Source organism: Malus sylvestris, chromosome 2 (genome assembly GCF_916048215.2).
Source record: "Malus sylvestris chromosome 2, drMalSylv7.2, whole genome shotgun sequence".
NCBI classification, from domain to species: domain Eukaryota; kingdom Viridiplantae; phylum Streptophyta; class Magnoliopsida; order Rosales; family Rosaceae; genus Malus; species Malus sylvestris.
This window is the reverse complement of record NC_062261.1, coordinates 9,557,324-9,577,896: the sequence shown is the minus strand read 5'-3', so window position 1 is coordinate 9,577,896 and position 20,573 is coordinate 9,557,324. Positions and strand designations below refer to the sequence as shown.

Genomic DNA, 20,573 nt, shown 5'->3' with positions numbered 1-20,573 from the left:
AACAAGGCTAAAAATGCCAACGCAAGTAGGTTCCAAATTGCCGCCCTATGACAGTGATTTCCTTCGAGTTTCACATCCTGGATGTATATGTATACAAAGAGATGATTCTTCAACAATTTGTGTGGGGAAACCCCCCAAAGCAAGCAAATACAAAGACAGAAAAGAACCACTTTTTCCTTAAGATAAGATGATTGATACCTGATCATGACTGCGGTCCATTTTCAAAGATGATTCGTAATCCATCTTTTTCGACATGTCTCCAGATCAAAAAGTTGTGTGAACGAATACACTACGAAAGCACAGGCATAAAAGGGAGCGAGGAGGGCAAATGGATAAAACGGGAATGCAAAAATCACCATCCACAGAAATGCAAACATAATTTGTTACCGGAGGTATGATGAAGCTAGCAATGAATTATATTTTACTCAAGTACTAAATATTGGGATCACCATCTTAAGGGATACCCTTCCCAGTGACGCCTATACCTATTGAGAACAATATATATTTTGCCATCTCATGTATTTTATCAGTTCTTGGATTAATCAGTGTTGAAAGTTGAGGCAGTTAGGAACTAACAGAAGGAAAACATTAATTCGTGATAAAATTTAAGCGATCAAACTAACAAGAGGAAAACAGTTCAAGGTAGAGCAAGAGTATGAGAACCACGGTATTATTCAAAATAAAATGCTCATTTATCATTCCCAAAATTGCACCCTATTGCCGAATCATGCATTGTAATCAATCAATGGCAATGCTCACGAATTTTTTATTACTTCTAACAAGTAAAATTTCATATAAACAAGTGGCACTCGGAACCAACCAGCGTAAAGCAATAGTGAAAGGAGAATAGAGATAGACTTATCTTTAGAAAAGCTTTGGATTTGATCCAGGACATGTCATCTTTACACTCTTCATCCAAGCCTTCTTCCTTTCTGTGAGCCTGCAGTGAAATATAACTTCAAAGCAAACAAGTAATCTCCCACACCCAATATATGTTAGTTTAACCGATCCAAAGAGCATGTTGCTTTTGACATTGTTCAGCTGCGTCCTTTACCGTCCATGTCGTTGTTTAGCCATGGACGGCTATGTTTTAAATCTAATAATGTGACTTGATGCTCAAATAAAGATAAGGAATCTTCAGACAAAAGTTTCAAACTTTCAGACCTTGAGAATTGGAAATCAACAATATATAATATCAATCATGAAAAGCAATCTGATTCTTCCCTTAGAATTGGTAAACTATAAATCTGGCAGGACACATAGACTTTAAAAGGAAATCACAATTATTTTACATCAACCAACAACGGTAATGCCGTTCTTTCCATTCCAATTGGTAGCTACAAATCAGGGAGGATCAACACAATGATAAGGAAGGAATACGCTGTTTAAGTGACTATGGATCTGTATCCACCACCATTTGCAGGGGCCAAACTTTGGCTGTACATTGCATTTCCCATTCCTAATGATAACAAAAACAATTCGCACACGCAATCCATGCTGCCAGAAAAAACTGACACCCTAGAGACAGAATCTATATTGCCTGAAATATGTGCAGCTGGTGAAGGAATATGGGTTCAAAAGTTCATACTGTAATCCTGATCAATAAGGGATAGCAGTGATCCTTTTGATAGCTGGGCCAGGAACCATCACCGTCCAAAAATTCCTCGTGATGCTTCCAAATTTCTGCATCATAATTCTCTGTTATGCTGAAGCGCAAACCACATTCTTTGATTGTTTCTAAGAACTTGTCTAAGGAGTCACCCCTTTTAGGACTGAAGAATATAGCTTCGGAGGATTGCACTTTTCCCAGCAGAAATTTGAGAATTTGAGCAAGTCCATTGTGGAATTCCTTAAAAAAAGTGCTGTGAATATGACATATCAAGTTAATGAATATAAACAAGATAGAGCATAAAGATTTAACAACATGTTAGGGTGCATTTATGTTACATAATTAGTACAAGTGCCTCTTGTCATTTAATGAAGAAAACCAAGAGGTTAAGTTTCCCCACGTCAACCAAAATTGCAACCAACAAACAACTTTTCCCCACCAATAACCTCCCATACTCATTAAAAAGTATTTATTAAAAATAACCAAAGAGGAATCGACAATATCCATTCAAGAATAATGGGTGGTCTGCTGCAAAGTTGGGCCTATCATGACAACACCATAGCACCAAGTCTAAATTTCATGCCTTTCAGATGGAAAGAAGAGATCCTTGGGCAGTGCATAGAACTTGCCACATAAGTTGAGGTAACTATGGCACATAACCTCGATCCAGATTCAATGATTCCCTTCCTTCATTTAATGAAAAGGGCAGAAAATGATGTGGGATTGCACATATTAATGAAGAAACTTCAACGAAAGAGGAACATACCAGTCACTAGCAACAATGAGATCAAATTCGCTAGAGATAGTAGAAATTTCGTTCTGACTCCAATGCAACATCATGGACTTCACTCTTGTACCACCAAATGCTTCAGAGTTTGCATCAATATTGTGCTGAATATCTAAATATTAAGGAATCTGTACATAATGTTTACAATTGACCAAGAAATAATCTGGTTTCAAATTATCACAATAAGAGAAATAAGAAAGTACGTACTTCCAAATGTACTTAAAAGAAAAGGGGAGGGGGGAAGTCTATTTACAATTAATGGTTCTTTGATGACATAACACAAAAACAGAACCAAAAAATAAAAATAAAGGACGTGTTCATGTTTGAAAACATTCCAAGCCCGACCATGTTCACAGTTCAACGATGCAATTAGGATACAATGTACTACTTGCGGATTCCCATCTGAAATTACAACTTCTGATGCCTCAGTAACAGCTGCAATAACCAAGCCGCCTAAGCCATAGCCTGACCCAAGCTCAAGTACACTTTTCGACCTAGAAAAATGCAAGGCAAATGCAAATATATCACACAGAAGAAAAATGAACACTGAAAGTTGCACCAAAATGTCGAAACAGCCAATACAGAAACTTCAAGACCAAATGAAAATTTCCAAAAGAGCAGTGCAAGGCATAATTTGTAAACCTGAACATGTCCGCGTGAGTCAAGCAAAAATACGCAAGAACCTCTTCCGACGGCCACTGACCTGCACAACAACATGAACAACATATATTAAGCCAAAAGCTTGCTCAAAATTACAGAACCAATAAAATGTGCAGTCAAATTGCACAAAAAGGAACTTACAAACAAGCCCAGTGTTGTCAATATTGTACTCATTACAAATCTCAAAGTCACTGAGCTCAGCTCGGTCAACCACTCTTTGACTGCTCCAAAAAGTAACAAAATTTAAACAAAGCCCACAAAAATTCAATAAAAAATTTCAAACTTTCGCATCACTGTATCAAATTTCAAATATCCCACATCGAGAAAATCATATATCTATCTGGGTTTTGCAAATGTAAGTTCGAGCATCATTTACTGACACGAAAGATTCGAGCTTGGTGCAGCATTTGAAACAAAAATTGAATGCTAACTCACGTGAGGTGAAGCTTGGGGGCAGAGTCGCCGGGCAAGGTGTAGCAGACGGTGACGTCGCCGGAGCGAGACGATGGGTCGTTGGCGATGTGGGATGGGATCAAGTTGAAGCCCTGCGTCGTCTTCCTGGTGATTTTCTTGACGCTGATTTCGGATTGCGAATCTGCTCCTGCAGTTCACGGTATTAAATAAAAACTCCATTTGATCAGAAGAGAGAGAGAGAGAGAGAAAGAGAGAGATAGAGGCACCGGTGGGTTTGCGGAGGAGAGCTTGGCGGAGAATTTTCCACCGGAGAGAGGAAGCTTTGACGGTGGCTTCCATTGGATTCAGTCTCTGCAGCTCTTTCTGCGGGGACTTACTTCAGTCAGGTGGTTTGGTACGGATCAACGGAAGATTGTGCGCAATATTTGGCGCTGTCTACGGCGCCGTTTCGGTTGCCTTGAGATTGGATCCATAGATTGGGCTGTGGTTCAGGTGGGCCCAATTCTAAGTATGGCCCATATACAAGCCCACACCACCCAAAAGATTTTGTTAGTAGTATATTTCACTAGAAATTTTTTATCCAAATTCAAAATGACTGGGGCATTATTGTGACTAATGAATTGACTAATATGAAATTTTATGATTAGAATCAAATGGGCAAATAATTTTCGATTGAGCTAATTTTTTGCAAGAATGAATTATGAACTGAGACTTATATAAAAGATAGTTTAGATTGTTGTACAGAAAGCTAAGCAGATTCGCATAACAATTCCCATTTCTTGAAAAGTCTTTCTGAGTGCAATGCGAATACTCTTAGCCACTTTAATTACAAAGACGCTCGCTGTTATAATATCGCTTCAACTCATTTATCTCCAAAAACACAAAAACCAAAATAAAAACATAAATGTTTGTTACAAAACTAAAAATTGAGGGTTCAAAATCTGTACAATGAAATCAACATTTACAAAAATTAAAGGGGAGTTTGAAGCTACTGCGGTTTCTTGCTCTCACAAATCTTGGCATAAACATGCTTTGTCCTAAATGCCAGCAAAACGTCCATTGCAAGCCCAAACATGCAAGCGACTGCCATCACAACAAACACAAGCATGTAGCAGTGGGACCCAACGCAAGTGGTCCCACCTCCACTAGGGCTAACTGTGGCTTCAGAATCGTAGACAATGCCAGCAAGCAAGCCAGAGAATAGGAAGGAGCCCAAGGGAAGGTTGAGGATGAGAATGTTGTACAAGAGGCCATAGTATTTGAGACCAAATAGCTCCGAGGCAACTGGAACTGTTATGGTGAGAAGGACTCCGTAGCCCATTCCGACTAGACTCGAGCCGATATGGAAGGAAGCCGGCAAGGCCGACGCCATGGATATGAACCCGAGGGCCAGTAGAATCTCGGAAGCTGCATTCCAAAGAGGCCTAGGGGTGGCTGATTTCCTGAAAATAGTGAAATTAAGGTTAGCACATTTTCGGAACCCTAATCGAGTATGTTACTCTTTAACTTGATTACATAAGTATGGAAAAAGTGTTTAGTAATGGCTACTAGTCTACAGTATTAGGTAAACTTTTATTATGTGGTTGATAGTTGACAGTTGATACTGTGCTGATAATATCGACAATGTATCAAGTACTGTAAATTGGTATCCGGTACCAGTTAAGTACATCAAATTATCTTTACATTATCGAAACAGTTACTTTAATAAACGGTTTAAAATTAGAAGGAACATACCCAATATAGTATTCCGAGACTAGGCCGGAGACTATGCGTCCGAAGAACCCCCAAATGCTAGTAAGTGACACAAAAATGGAGACATCATAGTAGCCAAGGGCAAGTCCCATTTGAGCCATGTTGTTCATGACACACATTCCAGTCCCTACACCACAAAGAAACGACACAAAAAGTATCCAAAACTCAAGTGTTTTTATCATTTCAAAAATGGTATGGTCTTCCCCAATCAAAGGTTGTCTCTTCACCGCAACATCTTCCACCTTAATGCCTGCACCATTAGAGTTCTGCATCTCTGGCTTCGCAATTGGTCCGACTTGAGCAAGCAAAGGCTCCTTAATTTCTTGTTCTAAATCGTGATGAGAATTGCGTTTGAAGAGCAAAGTGTACATAGGTACACACAAGGGAAAAGCTAGCAGGAAAAGAAGTCCAACAGAAAATATCAAAGAGAGAGCATGGCCATGCTTTCCAGACATGTCAAAGGCCAAGAGATAGATAGCTACGAAAACCGCAATTAAATCAAAAACATGGAAGAACTTGGCTTCTTGTTTTATCTCCGGTAGAGTGGAAGCCGGTGGGGTTTCGTTGAGGAAAAGGGTAGCTATGAGGCAGATAACAGCAGGGACTACGGCAAGCATGAAGAGAAATTTGGAGGGATTGGATGAGAAAAGAGCTGTGCATAAATCTGTGAAGATTGCTGTGCTTAGCCCTACATACCCTTTGAGGATTCCTGAGACCGGGCCGCGGTTTTTCGTGAAATTTCTCATGCATGTCACTAGCACTGCTGTGTTCATCCATGTTGTGCTGTTTCCTCCCATGCACATAAATATGCACATCTGCAGCCAGAGTAGAAAATCATTTCAAGAACCCGTAAAAAATATATACGAAAATAGAAAGCAGTTCAAATGATGTAAATGTTCTTGCATATAACCAATCTCGAGTTTAAGATGTTGAAATTGCCAGTTTGACAACGCAAACACAACAGATTGCGCAATAAAATTTAAATTAATAGTATGACAACATAACATAACATATTGCACGATAAGAGAACATAATACCTAAATGTCGAATCGACAATACCTGCCAGTAGGGAAGAGGGCTGATTCTCTGACTAACAACCAGCCATTGAACTCCATATCCAATGAGGCCCTCCAATGCTCCGACAATGAGGATGGCGGAAGTCGGCAAACGATCGGAAGCAAGGCCGGATAACAACCCGAATGCCTTGCCAACATCTTTAGCAACGGATAGATTGTTGAGTTGAGTCTGGGAGAGTTCCATCAAAGATTTTAGGGCACCAGAATAGTTGGAAAATGTGTAGTTGTTGCCGCTGATGGCTTGAACCCAAATGGCTGTCACAAATCCCAGCCATTTTCCGGCAGGGGAAGCGAGAAATCGCGACGGAAAAAGCATGGTTAAAAGTAATCAAAGGAAAGAAAACTCAGACCAGATGTGTTTGTTTTGGTTAGTTTTGTCCGAGGATTCTGGTTCTGCCTGACCAAGTTATTTATAAGTTTGTTTTTGCCTTCATTAATTAGCTTTATTAAATTATTAATAACTAAAACAAATGTCTAAACATATCTGTTTGGTTTTTCAGTCCATGGTTTTACAATTCCGGGACTGATAATGATATGATTAAATTTATTTAAACAATAACAAATTTAATAATGTAATGTCGGGTTCATCAAGTGGATGGAGAGGACAAAAAGGACATTTCAAAATCCACGGGAGAGATTAGAGCTAAAACCATCACATAAACCAGGTGAACCCCTGGATCAAAACCGTCTGTTTTTTCTGTAATCCTTATTTGCCCAAGGTGGCAATAGTGTATTTGGACTTCCAAGCCAATCTCATTTTAGATAGGACTAATCGGATAAACGTAGTTGGACTTCCCAACCAATCTCATTTTAGATAGGACTAATCTGATAAACGGTTATTATGGTGATAAAATAATCAGGAGATAGTCTCCGTACTAAAAAAAAATTAGGATTTAAACTCTGATGATGTAGTCCGTTAGCAACTTTAATCCAAAAGTAATTTTTTTTTTCATTAATTTTCTGTTAAATGTAGGGATAAAAATGTCTTTTACGTGTGTACCTTCTTTTTCCTCCTCTGAATCCACTTTAGAACTTATTATTCAAATAAAATAAAAATTTTCCGCATCCGTTGGTAACTTAAAAGTCCTGTCTCTAGTTTTATTAAAGGAGAAATTAGGTTCACATTCTTCTTTTTGCTACTCCATTGATTAAAATTCTATTCATTTTCAATTTTTGATCAAGGTCCTTGGGTATTAATAACATCATTAATTATTTGAATAATAAATTTTTTATTTATTTTTAAATTAGTATATTTTATATTTATGGCTAAATTTTTTATCATATATTTTTATTTTTAATTTGTGCCAATTTTGTTTTCATTTTTAATTTGTACCCATATATTAGTTTCTTTTTGTGCCCATCTTTTTTAAAGTTTTATTTGTGTTTGTACCCATGTGTATACCGTCACATGACATTATATATTTAATCAATGATAGAAAAAATTACATATGGTATATTTATGTTTTATGCCTAAACTTTGTATATCATATATTTATATTTTTAGTTTGTACCCACTTTTAATTTGCAACATTTTTTTAGATTTGTAGTATTTTATTTTTAGGTTTTTTTGTACCCATGTATTAATTTATTTTAGCGCCTATATTTTTTAAAAATTCATTTGTACTCATAATTTTTTAATCTTTTATCTGTACTTTAAATAATTTATAATATACCCATTCTCTTTATTAATGTACCACTTTGTTATATGTGAAATGTACCAATTTCTTTAACACTATGGATACATTATGTTGCCATTTATTATTTCTTATTTTTACATAGTTTTTATCCATTTATTCAATCAAAATGTTTGAATTTTTTTTATTGTAACCGTTTCTAATAGTATTATAATAAGGGATTTTGAATTTATAGGATTATAAATCTCATAAAATATCAAACAATTAATGTCATAACTATAAAAATATAAATATTAATTGTAATATAATGAGGTGTACAAAGTCAAGAGACTTTGATCAAACTTTGAATACCGTTAAAGTTTTAGTCAAAGAATGTTAAGAATTAGGAACTGTATCCAAAGTATCCCTTTATTAAACTTGTAAATGGCAAGTCAATATCACTATTTCTAAGCAAAATGCTCTCATTCATGCATAGCAAAATGCAGCTCAAATTAGAACCATCGCTTGCAATAAAAAATGAATTGGTAATTTTTTTTTTTTTTTTTTTTTTTTTGTGTAGAGTGGACTAAGCCTGACAATGGTTTAGCAATAATATAATTCAAATTTGCCTTAGCGAGAATCAAACCTAAGCCTCACAATATGTTAGCAAAAATGAATTGGTATTTGCTATCAAATAATCAATTAACAATAGTTATTACACAAGTTATTTACAGTTCTACCCTAAGCGCACAATTATGCATATCAAACATACAACATTTCTGTTCTAAAAAAAAAAAAAAAAAAACACATACAACTTTTCTTGCAGCAGGGGGCATGTTTTAGCTGTAACTCATTAGGCTGTTGAGGAAGAAGCCAAAGGACAACCATCTGGACTGCTTCCCCACCATTTCAAGCTAACATGTTCCATCCCCAGACACAAGTACAAAAGTACCCCCATAAACGCTAATCCGGCGTCCAGAGCTCCAGATAGCACGTAGTTGTGGCGACTCCACAAGGCGCGATAATACCTGTAAGCGATAAACCCTGATGCGAATCCAATGAGAATCCAGCTGGTGTAGTTGACAGCAGTAGCCGGAGGCATGTTAACTGTTGCCCCAAAGAGCACCGGCATGGTGATAAGTTTAATCCAATGTTTGCTTGGGAAGGCCTTGTGAGCAAGCCAAACTGGGACAGGAGCTATAGCACCAGCTAAGAAAAACCAGTTGATGGTGGAATAGTGGCCAAGATTACCAAAGATTCTGCGAGGCCCGACCAGACCCCAAATAACAGAAGCATCGTAGAAGACATGGTCGCCCGGGCAAGTCCATGGACTGTCTGATGGTAGTAATGCCCTATCACATATGTCTGGGACTGTGCTCATAAGCCACCAGGCAGTTCCTAAATGGACGAACGCTGCTATAACAGTACCAACTACCTGACAAGAAATTTGATGAAACTTGGTGAGTTTTTTTTGTTTCCGAATATGTTTGAGAAGAGAAAAACACAGGATGCTAACCTGTGCCATGAACATTGCTCTGGGAGGAATTTTCATGTAGTGCCCAAGCTTGAAGTCTTCCAGGAATGCGATGGCCTGCTTCATGCTTATGTATCCATAAACTTTGAACAATATGTTGGCAACTGGATATCCTGGATACAGATACCCGATGATGTACTCTGTGATCACATTCAACGCTGGCATCTGTTCGGAAATGAAAAGATTGTTAATGCTAGAGAAATAAAAATGCAAAGCTAGAAAGACGCGTGCGACAAAAGATTGGATGACATAAGTGGATAGAAAGGTAAATAAAATCCTAACTCAAAACAAAAAAAAGCAGAATATGAGAAGGAGCGTGATACTACACCTGATTTGTTGTGGCATTGATGACTCCAATAGGAAGAGTGAAAAACAAGGCAAGACCACAAGCAAGCAAGACACCCCACCATTGCAGTTGTAGTTGATAATTGTAATAATGGCAAGTAAATAGGGTTGCGGTTATGTTAGCCAAAAGGATGCACATGAACCACCATCCAGGAACTTGCTTATATTTTCTCATGAGCTTTGTGTGCACATCCATCTTGTTCTCGTTGATGGCAGACTTGCTTAGCTGCCAGATGTCTCTGCACGCTCGATACAATAAGGCTTTGTGAGCAAAATGTATAACAATATATAAGCTATTTCACCAGAGAATCGATATCACTGCACATATATTGATGCAGAACCCGAGCTTAAGTGAAGAATTCTAATACAACTTATGGAAAATTTGCTTTAGAGAATATTGAACAGACAGCAGCAGTTGAATGTGTAAAGTGTCACTTACCTCCCATTAAAGAGGAGAACATGAACAATAGTGGCAGTAAGGCAGGCAAAATTGATGCCATAATAGATAGCAAAGAAGGTGCTCATATAGAGGGGGCCCTCTCCCTCGTATGCATTAATGTCAAGGCGGAAGTTGGAATCTATAATAGCTGATATGTTGTAGCTTTGGCCAGTAGATGTGAACAGATCATCCGAGAATATGGGAAAAGTTTTGGCATTATATACATTGAGCCAATAAGTCACAGGAGTAATGACATACATCACAAGGAAAAAACCAGCAGCAATATTGGCAGTAGCGAACCACGGACTGGCAAGTGGGCTCCCGAGGTAAGAGGATATACTTGACCAATCGAGGCCAATAGCACCGATGCCAAGACCGTGCAGTCCTGAACCGAGCTGATGAGCCAGGATGGAACTAGGGAAAATCCAGCAGATCCAGGAAAGGGAAGTTAGCATTGGGAATAAGTAACCGGGAAGGACATAGTAAGCGAAGCTGCAAGTGAAGGCAATGAGGAAGAACTGGTTTCTTGTTAATCCACCCTTTGGCCTCTCTTCTTTCTCATGCAGTGCCCTGTAAATACATAACATGCACACAAACCACACAGAGCAGTCATGATTCATGACTTCCTCAACATTCTCGTTTATACTACTTAAGTGAGAGGCTGATAGTCTTATAGTATTACACTAAAAACCAACTGCAAAGAAAAATAGGCAGCAAGAATTACACATTCTCGGATCTTGAAAAAGCACGTTCATGAATTTCACGATTCCATTTTCTGAAAATATTCTCTGAAAACGTTACAAGACGTGCCTAACAAGTAATGCTATTATGCTAGAAAAGCCCCATCTTGAGGAAAAATAAGTGAACATATTATGTAGCATATGGAGACCCCTAATAATGCCAGAGTGTTCAAAATACTACTTATGATAAAAATGAAGGCTAACATAGCAAGAGGTTTGTAGCTTAGTTGGTTTATGAGTATTCTTCTTTACACCTTAGTTTCGCTTTTGAATCCCCCTTCCCCCAAATATCGTTTGTAAATGCTTTTAACTACTAAAGTTGCAAACTCTGGCCCCTACATTTTCCTTGCTATAGTAACTTCTATTGTAATTTTTCCTCTAATTACTTAAACCAGCATGTTTAGATAATATTAGCATCAATTATCACAACTAATAGGTAATTAACTACCACTTGTTAATTATAGACGGAAGCATAGCTATATTGGTTAGAGCGGATGAAGACTTATATGCACTTGAGTTTAAGCTTGTATTAAATAAATAAATTCAAGAGTTTATAAATTTATGGAAACCCTAAGCTACTATAAAAGATTTTAAAATAGTTATTAATTCATGGAGTTTAATGGAGTTCCATAGACTCTATGTTAATTTTGGGTGAAATCATTAAAAATCTTAAGACGCATAAAGCCTAAACAACACTATAAAATCCCTTCAGATCTATTAAAATCCTTTATTTTAAAAATACTTCAGATCAAATCCTAATTTAATACATAAAGAGTTTTATTAACTACTTCAAAATTCGGAATTAATACACTTAGATCGCTATAGACTTTAACTCTTTTAAAATGTTGATTGAATAGTAAATACTATGACTTCTATAAATTCATTTATCTTGATTGAATAAACTCTTAATTAAAATCACCCTTACCTAAAGGCCCAAGACAAGGCGTATTACTATGAATAAGATAGTGTTATTTACACGTTCATTTTTACATCCGACACAATTTGTTATTTTTTTTTTATTGATCTTCTTTAATTCATCTGATGTTGAGAAAAGATATATCGCTCAATAATAAGCAAATTGGTTTGACCATTGGCTAGTCAACGAGCCTACGTAGACCAACAATTACATGCGCCATTAATGAAACGACACGTGGATGAAGAAATCAGGCGAGTTTACCTGAAGAGCGAAACCTGAACGAGATTTTGAGGCCACCACATTGCGGCGGGCTCCACCAAGTACCGCCGGAACAGCCCGGCCCACCCGAACCCCAACACCTGAGTAGTCAAAACGACAAGCAGCGCAACGAAAAACGACAGGTTCTTCTTGTAAAAGATCTTAACCGCGCTCACGATATGGATGGCGTAGACGTTCCCAGCTCCGGAGTTGGCGAAGATGGTGATGAGCACGTGCTCCTTCACATTGAAGGGTCCCGGATTGAGCGTGAATTCCCATTTTCGCCCCTTGAAGAAAACTCGATCCGTGATCAGCGACGCCATGAGGTGGCCGAGCGGGACCACCGCAATCTGAGCGGAGATCGAGGTGAGCGAGAGGGGCTCGCGGCGGTACCAGAAGAACTGGTTGAGGAAGGAGAGTAGAACGCACGCGAGGGCTCCGAGCGTCCATGTCCTGAAAGTGACGGTCGGGAGGGAGGGATCGTCGGTGACCGGAACGGTGAGGGCGACTTGCTCGATCGGAGAGTTCTCGTCCGCCGGCGGCGGAGATGAGGCGGAGGCATCGTATTGAGTCTTCGGAACTGCGGCGATAGCAAAATGGAGGGAAATTAGTGGAATTAGAAATGTAAATTTGGCGAAAAAGAAGGAGAAACTTGTAATTTGAGCGTTTGCTTACTGAGAGGAGCTGCGATTTCGTGGCCGCTGCCGCCGGTCATCTGCTCCTCCGAGCGCTAAACGAGAATATGAAACGTGGACGTTTTGGTTTCCGAAAAACGAGGATTGGAGCCTTTTTGATCGGAGCTTGTGTGTACCTTGTAGCAATATTCTGGGTTTGACTGGCAGTTCTTGAGAGACGTCAGCGGTGACCTGGATTTACCGACGAGTTTGTCCTGAAGCTTTTTGGAGGCTTGCTAATAATGCAACGTGATGAAACGACGGCGTGTTGGTTTTGGATACTGAAGTATGCATATGTAATTACGTCGGATGAATCTGTACACATTTCCGGCCGCGTACATTTTCTGATTCAGATTCAGTCTTTATTAGTTTATAGAACAAAAAACACGTACCAATTATTATTAGAGAGATTGTTCAGTGCGACCGTCACACGAGATAGTACATTATGTGTTTTTATATAAATAGTGGATTATATGTGTTAAAAAGTTAATAACTTAAAAATTAAAATTTTTCACTACTTGTATAAAAACATATGATATACCGTCCGTATTCGCATCATAACTAAAAATTTCTTCAATTATTGGGGATGTACATTCCACTTGTTATTTATTAATTAATGCACGCAGTGTACGTACCTAAATGCTCCCTCCAAACATTATTGGTAGGAATGGGCTTGAACTAATTTGGTTTGATTTAAGAGAATTTTAACAAAAAAAACTTCTGGTATTGTTTATTTTAACGAAAAATCATATTTTTAGACTAAAAAATCAATCATATACTATTCACTTTACCTTTTATTTTGTTTTTATCGTTAAAACTCAAAGTTTTCTAACATTTTTAATTGGTTTTACTTTGATTTAATCCTCAAATAGCAATCAAGTTAATATTAACATTACAGTTTGGCTTCGTATAGTTTAGGAGGTGAATCTTCAATAGCCTGGACTACTAGATAATCCAGTTTTATAACCATTACATTGACAAGTAAGCTAAAATAGGGTTTTTTTTTAATTATTTTTTAAAATTCAATTATGATCATTCATTTTCCGTACTAAGTAGTCTAGACATTTCAGAAAAATTGTCATTTAGGTCTTAAACTAGTAACATAACAAAGCCTTACCGATTATCGTTAGGATCTAGTAGTTTCTTGACAAGCCTGACCGATTTGGTATAGTTCTTCTACACTATCCGGGGAGAATACTTCAACAAAACTTTAATTGCATAAAAAGAGATGAGTTTTGTGACTAATGAACTAGCTAACTTAAGTTTGTCGTATTCTCTTAGTCCAGTTTATTTCGATCAAGCTCTTGCATGTTGTCATAATATATTGGTGTCGAACGCTGATGGAATCTCTAGATCTCTTGATGTTTTGCTTTTTTGCTTTAGTTTCTCTTTGTTGGGCATGGAGCCACATTTATTTACCAAAAAAAGGAGGGGAGGAAAGCTGAAATGCCATTTGCCTTGCTAAATGGTTGTCTGAACTATTCAGCAGTGCAAAGAAACGAAAAGAAAATGCAGTACAACTAAAACTTGATTAAATGGTCAATTTCGAGAACTTTGCGACAAACAGTCCGCTCGTTTTTGAAGTCACGGGATCAAAGCGCAGGGTATCTGGTACTCGCCCGTTCTTGCACGGCCAATTTTCAGCAGCATCTATCACCTGCAACTCTGCGGAATAAGAAGGAACCGATGAACCGCAAGGATATAAGCGTGTAAAATGATATGACTATACTCTGATGTAATGATAAATTGTTCATAGAGTACGAACTAGAGATGCAAGAGCTGCGCGAGCAGGAGAAAGTCGTAGAAACAACTTCAGCTCGTAATGTAATGTAGATAGTATGGGATTAACAACTGATTATGAGTTTGTCTAGATTAGATATTGTTATCTGGTTTCTTTATGACATTAAAAATGTAACGAAAAAACAAAGTACTTAAACCATCATGTCTGGTAAACTAATTTTGATTAGCCGTTCTGCTACAGGTAAAATGATACTTAATCGTTTAATACAGTCACCATACCCATAAGTTGCAGGCTGTAAATTACTTAAACCATCACTAATGATATTACAAAGCACAAAGGACTTTACCCGCACAAGGATTTCCCTCAAGAAACTGCTTTACCACGTCTTCATTCTGAGCAACTGTCAAACTAATCAACAGAAAACGAAAATTAGCAAAATACAAGCGAATATCCTTTATGCGTAATGTCCTAAAGGTTAAAGGAGCAAACAACAGAAGGCACCTGCAAGTGCTATAAACAAGAATCCCCCCAGATTTTAGCAATCGAAAACCATTGGTTAGGAGCTTCAACTGCAAACCAAAGACACATTTTCATCACTTTACTAAGCATTTTTATAACAGGGGACGATGCAGAAGGAAGCTAGAATTCTGCCATTAAATGCACATGGGAAAAATTACAATAGAGAAGTAATAATAATAAATGAAGTAGCATAGTTCGCAAATACATTTGAGAGAAACTGAAATCAGATACCTGAAGCACGGTGAGGCTATCACTTCTTTCTGCATCCAGTACACGACGTTGAAGAGTTTCCCATCCCCACTGTTCGAATTTCTGGACATGTTTAATTGATCCATCATGAGTGCACTCTGCATCCACTAGTACCTGAATAAACATCCCGCTAACTTAGCAAACTTCAATGAAACTATAAACGACGTTAAACGACAAAGAAATAACATAAAAGATATGGAAATGGTGTTAGTGATTGTCCAAAAAAATACGGAAATAGAAAGAGTGAAGAGACCTGTAAAGGCGGGTTTAAAGAACGAACCAAAATGCAGTATTACCTTGTCATAGCCGCAGCTCAAATATTCGCTGTCACGAAAAGTTTGGTACAATTCACTTTTAGTCAGTCCAGCCACACCAGAGTGGCGGCCATAATAAATGAGCTCTGGAAGTTGATTCCCTGACCGAACGGCACCATTTTTTCTTACCCTAGCTGCTTCTTTCCTTTCTTTCCATGGTCTCCTAGATGTCCACTCCTTGAATGTCACATTTTCTTCCCAAGTAGATTCACCTGCATAATTCTAGACAGAATGACAACATATTAAAAACAGAAACATGCTTGGATATAGCATTCTTATGATTTTCACTCCACATATGATATGAAGCTTCAGGTATATGTGGATTCAGATCAGTTACATGATTTTGGATCTGAAAGAACTCTCGTGGGTACGAGGGAAAAAGTTGTCCCATCAGCAACAAATAGTCGGCAGCGATTGCCCAATGCATATTTCTGTAACATTGTCCTACAGGCTGCTAAACGATGGCTTGAAACATCAACACCAGTTACAGAACCCGAATTGCCAAGAAGGTCTGATATCATACAAAGCTTAGCACCTGACGATAGAACATACACGAGAAGAAAGCAAAGTGAGCCATTTGCAAAAAAAAAAGAAAGAAAAAAAGTCATCATTGTAACAACTGAATCAGATTTCGCACATGAATATTGTCAAATACATCTCACACGGAATTAGTTGCATTTGCTCATAATCTTCAACTGGCTTAAAAAGCTGATAAATTTACACATTGTTACACGTTAAGCATTGCATTTTACGAAATCAATTTACTCCCATTCGACGCAATCTACGATAGTAACAAACAGAAACAAGAAAACAACTTACCAGGAGCAGCACAAAGGTCAAGAACATGATCTCCAGCTGAGATACTCAATGCTGAAACAGCAGCACCAGACGCCGCGTCAATTCCATATATCTAAAACCCAAAATCCAACGAACACAAACTCATAATCTTGCAATAAAAAATCGCAAAAACCGAAACTTTCTTGCTAGTAAAAAAACAAAACCCGACTGCCCAATTCCCCCCTCACCTTCCCCTCCCGGTATGCATTTGAGTTAGCAATCTGAACATCCGGCGGAAGAGCATAAAATCCAGGCAACCATTCCACTTCTTCAAGCTTGCACTTGATCTCAGCTTCAATCTCTTCGATTCGATCTTCGAATCCGGGCTTCAGCCTTTCAATCATAACAAACAAAACCCAATTCTTCCATTACAAAAACACATGCAAAAAACAGCAGGGGCAAACATGCACAAATCAACAAAGTTACAAACTTTTAATCAAAAACCGAACCGAAGCACTCATACAATGAAAAATACTAAAAATTAATTTATATATGATTTATTGTTGGTTTAATATCGTTGTATTCTAATTTTTGATTAAAAGTTCGTAACGGTTCTATTTACGAGTATTTATCAAATAATAAATTCACAGAGAGAATTAGTACCTTATGTAACGTGGGGTCGATTGGCTCTCCGAATAAATCGAAGGGTCCAACCCGTTCTCCTTCAGAAAATCGAGGAAGGCGTCCAGCAGCGCCGGCTTCGAAGCTGCTTCTTCTTCTTCTTCCATGAAATTCGCAGACAGATTCGAAAGCTGCAACTGAAAAATCAGATCAATGTTAAAAACCGAAGCTTTTCAACTCTGGCGGCTAATGGTTACTGATCAAAACGCAGCGCTTTAGGTCAAAACCCTAAACGACAGCGTATAGCTCGAATACGGTAGAAAAATACCGTTGAAAAGTTGGAAACTTGGCAATTTTCAGCTCTCTATCTGCTTCTGGGGTTTTTCAGTCTCGCTAATCTTACGAGCTCACTGAATCGGTATGCCCTTTTATTTATTTTCAATTTCTGTTTTCGATTTTTGGTTTATTTAGTCACTAATTGCTTGAATTCATGAATTTCAATAAATTTTGATTATATTTTTTTGTTAATTTTGTGTTTAATTTAGGTAATTTGGAGCTGAGAGAGAGAGAGAGACAGAGAGGAAGATGAGGGAAGCCGTAGTGGGATTCTTTGTGGTTGTTTATCTTCAGCTTCTCCAACTTAGCTCAGCTAACATTGTTCTCCAACCATCTGGAATTCTTATCCCCGACCTTCCCGCCAAATATGGTAACTTTCCATCTTTTGCTGTTTGGTTGCTGAGAAAATGTGGGAAAACTAGTCTTTCCTTCCTTTTGTCTCTTCAGTTAGCACAGCTTTCGATTTTAGTTGAACCCGTTTCGGAATTTTCAGGTTTTGGTTAATCTAAGGGGTCATTAGATAACCATTTCGAATTTTTGTTTTCACTTCTTTCGGAAAGAAATGGGAACTAAAAACTGAAATGGTTATCGAACGATCCCTTAGCTTAACGTAAAAAGTCGAAATGGGTTCAACTCAAATCAAATATATTCGAAATGGGTTCAATTCAAATGCCCTTGAACAAGATTATATTTGGATGATCACTTTTAGTTTTAGACCAAGTACTTTTACTAATCATTGAAATCTGAATATTGTGATAGCTGTTACTGTCGGCGGCTCTGAAATATGTGGAGCTTTGCTTGTAGCAGACCCTTTGGATGCCTGCTTGCCTCTGCGCTATGGTTTTCGATCAAATGAAACTGATATAACAAGGTTTGCTTTAGTAGAAAGAGGTGAATGTACTTTTGAGGATAAAGTGCAACACGCTCAAAATGCCGGATTTCATGCTGTGATTGTTTACGATAATAGAAGAGAAAAATTGGTTCACAGTGAGTCACCATGTCCCTTGAAATTTCTGTTTACTTCTGTTATATTTGTGTTGTTCAATTTCATTTTGGGCTCCTCTTAAGTCGTTGAAGATTGTATTGAGTCTACGTTGAGCTGTTATAATTTATAATGATTGCCGTCCTCTTTTATCAGTGACGATACACAGCAAGAATGTTACAATTCATGCCGTATTTGTTTCCAAAGCATCTGGTGAAATGCTAAAGGAACATGCTCGTGGGGAAGAAGGGGAATGCTGCATCTTCGTATTACCAAATGAAAAGGCCTGGTCGGTGTTCGCTGTATGTTTCATCTCATTTCTAACTGTATTGGGTCTCCTTGTGATTGCCCTCTGTGCTCAGAGAAACTGGAGCTGGACTACTCAAGGAAGAAACCAACTTCCTAAAAGTGCGGATACCAAGATTGTGGATGCTCTACCTTGCTTCACATTCAGTTCTGCCGGTTTGGATGAATGCCACATTGAAGAAACTTGTGCCATCTGCCTTGAGAATTACAAAGATTCCGAAATTCTTAAAGTTCTCCCCTGCCAACATGGTAATTTATAAGATGTTCCCTCACGTTAATATTCCTTGTTTTTTCATCATAGTTGCGGTGTCAGTTCCATCAAGCCACAAATGTTTGACATCATAGTACATGTTTGCCTCCTACCTTGATGATACCACAGAAGAATTTCAACTGGTCATAAATTTCATTGTAGAAGAACTTGGGTTTGTAATGTGCTGAACTTTCATACTGTGGACATGTGATCACAAGTATTAGAACACGTGTCCAGTCTAAGAAGAAAGAACTTGGAGAAGCTGCTATTATCGCCATGCTGTTAAATCCTATGTTGGTCATAACCTTATAGGGTTAGGGACATTTCGTGCCCATCATCATATTAGGCAATTGACTTTGGCCTTAATCGAAAGGTTAATTGTAGTTTAGATCTACTTCCTCACCTTGTTATTCGAAGTCTGTTGATGTCTGTTAATCAGCTTGAGAGCTACTTGCAGAATTTCATTCAAGCTGTGTGGATTCATGGCTGAAAAAATGGGGGAGAAACTGCCCCGTGTGCAAGAACGATATAAGAAAGAAAATTGCGAATGCTGAGGTAAGAGAATTGGGCCCGTCCTCGCTATTTAGTGTTTGATGGATGATTCTTTTTTACTGTTTGAATTGTTCAGGTTGTGGGGTTACTTTTAATTATATTGTAAGGAAAACTAATGAAAAGGGCTTGAAAATTTTGAGTTTTAATGATAAGGACAAAATAAAGAGTAAAGTGAATAGTACCAAGTTTGACTTTTTAGTGTAAAATGAATAGTACCGCGGGCTTTTCGTTAAAACTCCCTTTATTATATACTGAAAATTTGGTTATTTCTTCTTGCAGATCAAGAGAAAAACCTGGTTATACAATTAGCGAATGGAAAATATGACTCTCAAGGTATCGAGGTTAGTTTGAAAGTTTTTCCCTCGTACTCCAACAAAAGGATGAATACCTTTTTATGGACGAGATTCGCTGGACATGTTGAGGTCCTTTGAAAGAGTGACTTTGTTGGCATTTGGACTGTTGCGCTGGCCATTTTGATGCAAATCAAAGCCAAATCATTTTACAAATCTCTATCATTTGACTTATAGAAGTGACAGCAATCCCTTTTGGTTTCCAAATGCTTTTCAGTTGTAATCCACGCCTAAGGCGCGTTCCTACTTTCTAGCAACCATGAGGCTTCTTCTGTCATCACCATTGTCACATCCAACATTGTGTCTGTTGTTTCTTTTCAGGGTTGCTCCTGTTTTTTGTGGACATCCATACAAACGCCACTCGAATGTGTTCCATTGCGTGGATTGAAGAGACATAAGGTTGATATTTGTCTACACTGCCATGGAAATATCAGTAACAGCTGCTGCTTAATGTTTCCGTGAAAGCGTACACCTTGAACGCATCTTGAATAAACCTGCGCTCTCGACGCAGATCCGTTCATATGAATCACCAGAAATTTGATGACCCTCTGCAATCTGCCGCATGTGTTGCATGAAGCTCAGGTGGTGTCACGAAATATTAATTTAGGTGTAAATATGTATATATATTTTAGGTGTAAAGGTATCTAGTATGTTAGTCGGATTCGATACAATACAAAGCATGTAATCCAAGAGTTTAGAAATATTAATTTCAAGATCTACTTAAATAAAATAGCATTTTGAGCAATTTGCCCTATCAAG

The 20,573-nt window shown here is 38.0% G+C and overlaps 5 protein-coding genes across 8 annotated transcripts; 1 reads left to right on the top strand and 4 right to left on the bottom strand.

Moving 5' to 3' along the window:
* Window positions 1-1,283: 1,283 nt before the first annotated feature.
* LOC126604253 (calmodulin-lysine N-methyltransferase) lies at window positions 1,284-3,904 on the bottom strand. 3 transcript variants are annotated; one of them, XM_050271435.1, is made up of 7 exons: window positions 3,737-3,904; window positions 3,492-3,657; window positions 3,198-3,277; window positions 3,039-3,099; window positions 2,775-2,890; window positions 2,376-2,508; window positions 1,284-1,862 (listed from the first exon to the last, which is right to left on the bottom strand). In XM_050271435.1, exons 1-7 carry the CDS (start codon window positions 3,807-3,809, stop codon window positions 1,583-1,585), a joined length of 909 nt encoding a protein of 302 aa, XP_050127392.1. In that variant the 5' UTR covers window positions 3,810-3,904; the 3' UTR covers window positions 1,284-1,582. The 3 variants fall into 3 exon arrangements, with proteins under 3 accessions (XP_050127392.1, XP_050127399.1, XP_050127408.1); XM_050271442.1 differs by having other exon boundaries at window positions 3,492-3,651; window positions 3,737-3,898; XM_050271451.1 differs by having other exon boundaries at window positions 1,605-1,849; window positions 2,361-2,508.
* A 459-nt stretch (window positions 3,905-4,363) lies between these two features.
* On the bottom strand, window positions 4,364-6,665 carry LOC126604220 (protein NUCLEAR FUSION DEFECTIVE 4-like). Its single transcript, XM_050271380.1, has 3 exons — window positions 6,282-6,665; window positions 5,205-6,037; window positions 4,364-4,912 (listed from the first exon to the last, which is right to left on the bottom strand). The coding sequence occupies exons 1-3, from the start codon at window positions 6,612-6,614 to the stop codon at window positions 4,459-4,461; spliced, it is 1,620 nt and encodes a 539-aa protein (XP_050127337.1). The 5' UTR covers window positions 6,615-6,665; the 3' UTR covers window positions 4,364-4,458.
* A 1,907-nt stretch (window positions 6,666-8,572) lies between these two features.
* LOC126604200 (oligopeptide transporter 7-like) lies at window positions 8,573-13,083 on the bottom strand. Its single transcript, XM_050271360.1, has 6 exons — window positions 12,819-13,083; window positions 12,147-12,723; window positions 10,230-10,799; window positions 9,774-10,029; window positions 9,428-9,610; window positions 8,573-9,346 (listed from the first exon to the last, which is right to left on the bottom strand). Exons 1-6 carry the CDS (start codon window positions 12,856-12,858, stop codon window positions 8,765-8,767), a joined length of 2,208 nt encoding a protein of 735 aa, XP_050127317.1. The 5' UTR covers window positions 12,859-13,083; the 3' UTR covers window positions 8,573-8,764.
* A 1,166-nt stretch (window positions 13,084-14,249) lies between these two features.
* Window positions 14,250-17,223, bottom strand: LOC126604245 (rRNA (cytosine-C(5))-methyltransferase NOP2C-like). Its single transcript, XM_050271411.1, has 9 exons — window positions 17,081-17,223; window positions 16,666-16,810; window positions 16,460-16,550; window positions 15,978-16,175; window positions 15,623-15,852; window positions 15,309-15,440; window positions 15,060-15,127; window positions 14,905-14,966; window positions 14,250-14,482 (listed from the first exon to the last, which is right to left on the bottom strand). Exons 1-9 carry the CDS (start codon window positions 17,203-17,205, stop codon window positions 14,349-14,351), a joined length of 1,185 nt encoding a protein of 394 aa, XP_050127368.1. The 5' UTR covers window positions 17,206-17,223; the 3' UTR covers window positions 14,250-14,348.
* A 31-nt stretch (window positions 17,224-17,254) lies between these two features.
* On the top strand, window positions 17,255-20,572 carry LOC126604277 (receptor homology region, transmembrane domain- and RING domain-containing protein 1-like). 2 transcript variants are annotated; one of them, XM_050271481.1, is made up of 7 exons: window positions 17,255-17,456; window positions 17,584-17,744; window positions 18,134-18,361; window positions 18,513-18,911; window positions 19,370-19,467; window positions 19,744-19,797; window positions 20,136-20,572. In XM_050271481.1, the coding sequence occupies exons 2-6, from the start codon at window positions 17,624-17,626 to the stop codon at window positions 19,771-19,773; spliced, it is 876 nt and encodes a 291-aa protein (XP_050127438.1). In that variant the 5' UTR covers window positions 17,255-17,456; window positions 17,584-17,623; the 3' UTR covers window positions 19,774-19,797; window positions 20,136-20,572. The 2 variants fall into 2 exon arrangements, with proteins under 2 accessions (XP_050127438.1, XP_050127433.1); XM_050271476.1 differs by having other exon boundaries at window positions 19,744-19,805.
* Window position 20,573: the final 1 nt, after the last annotated feature.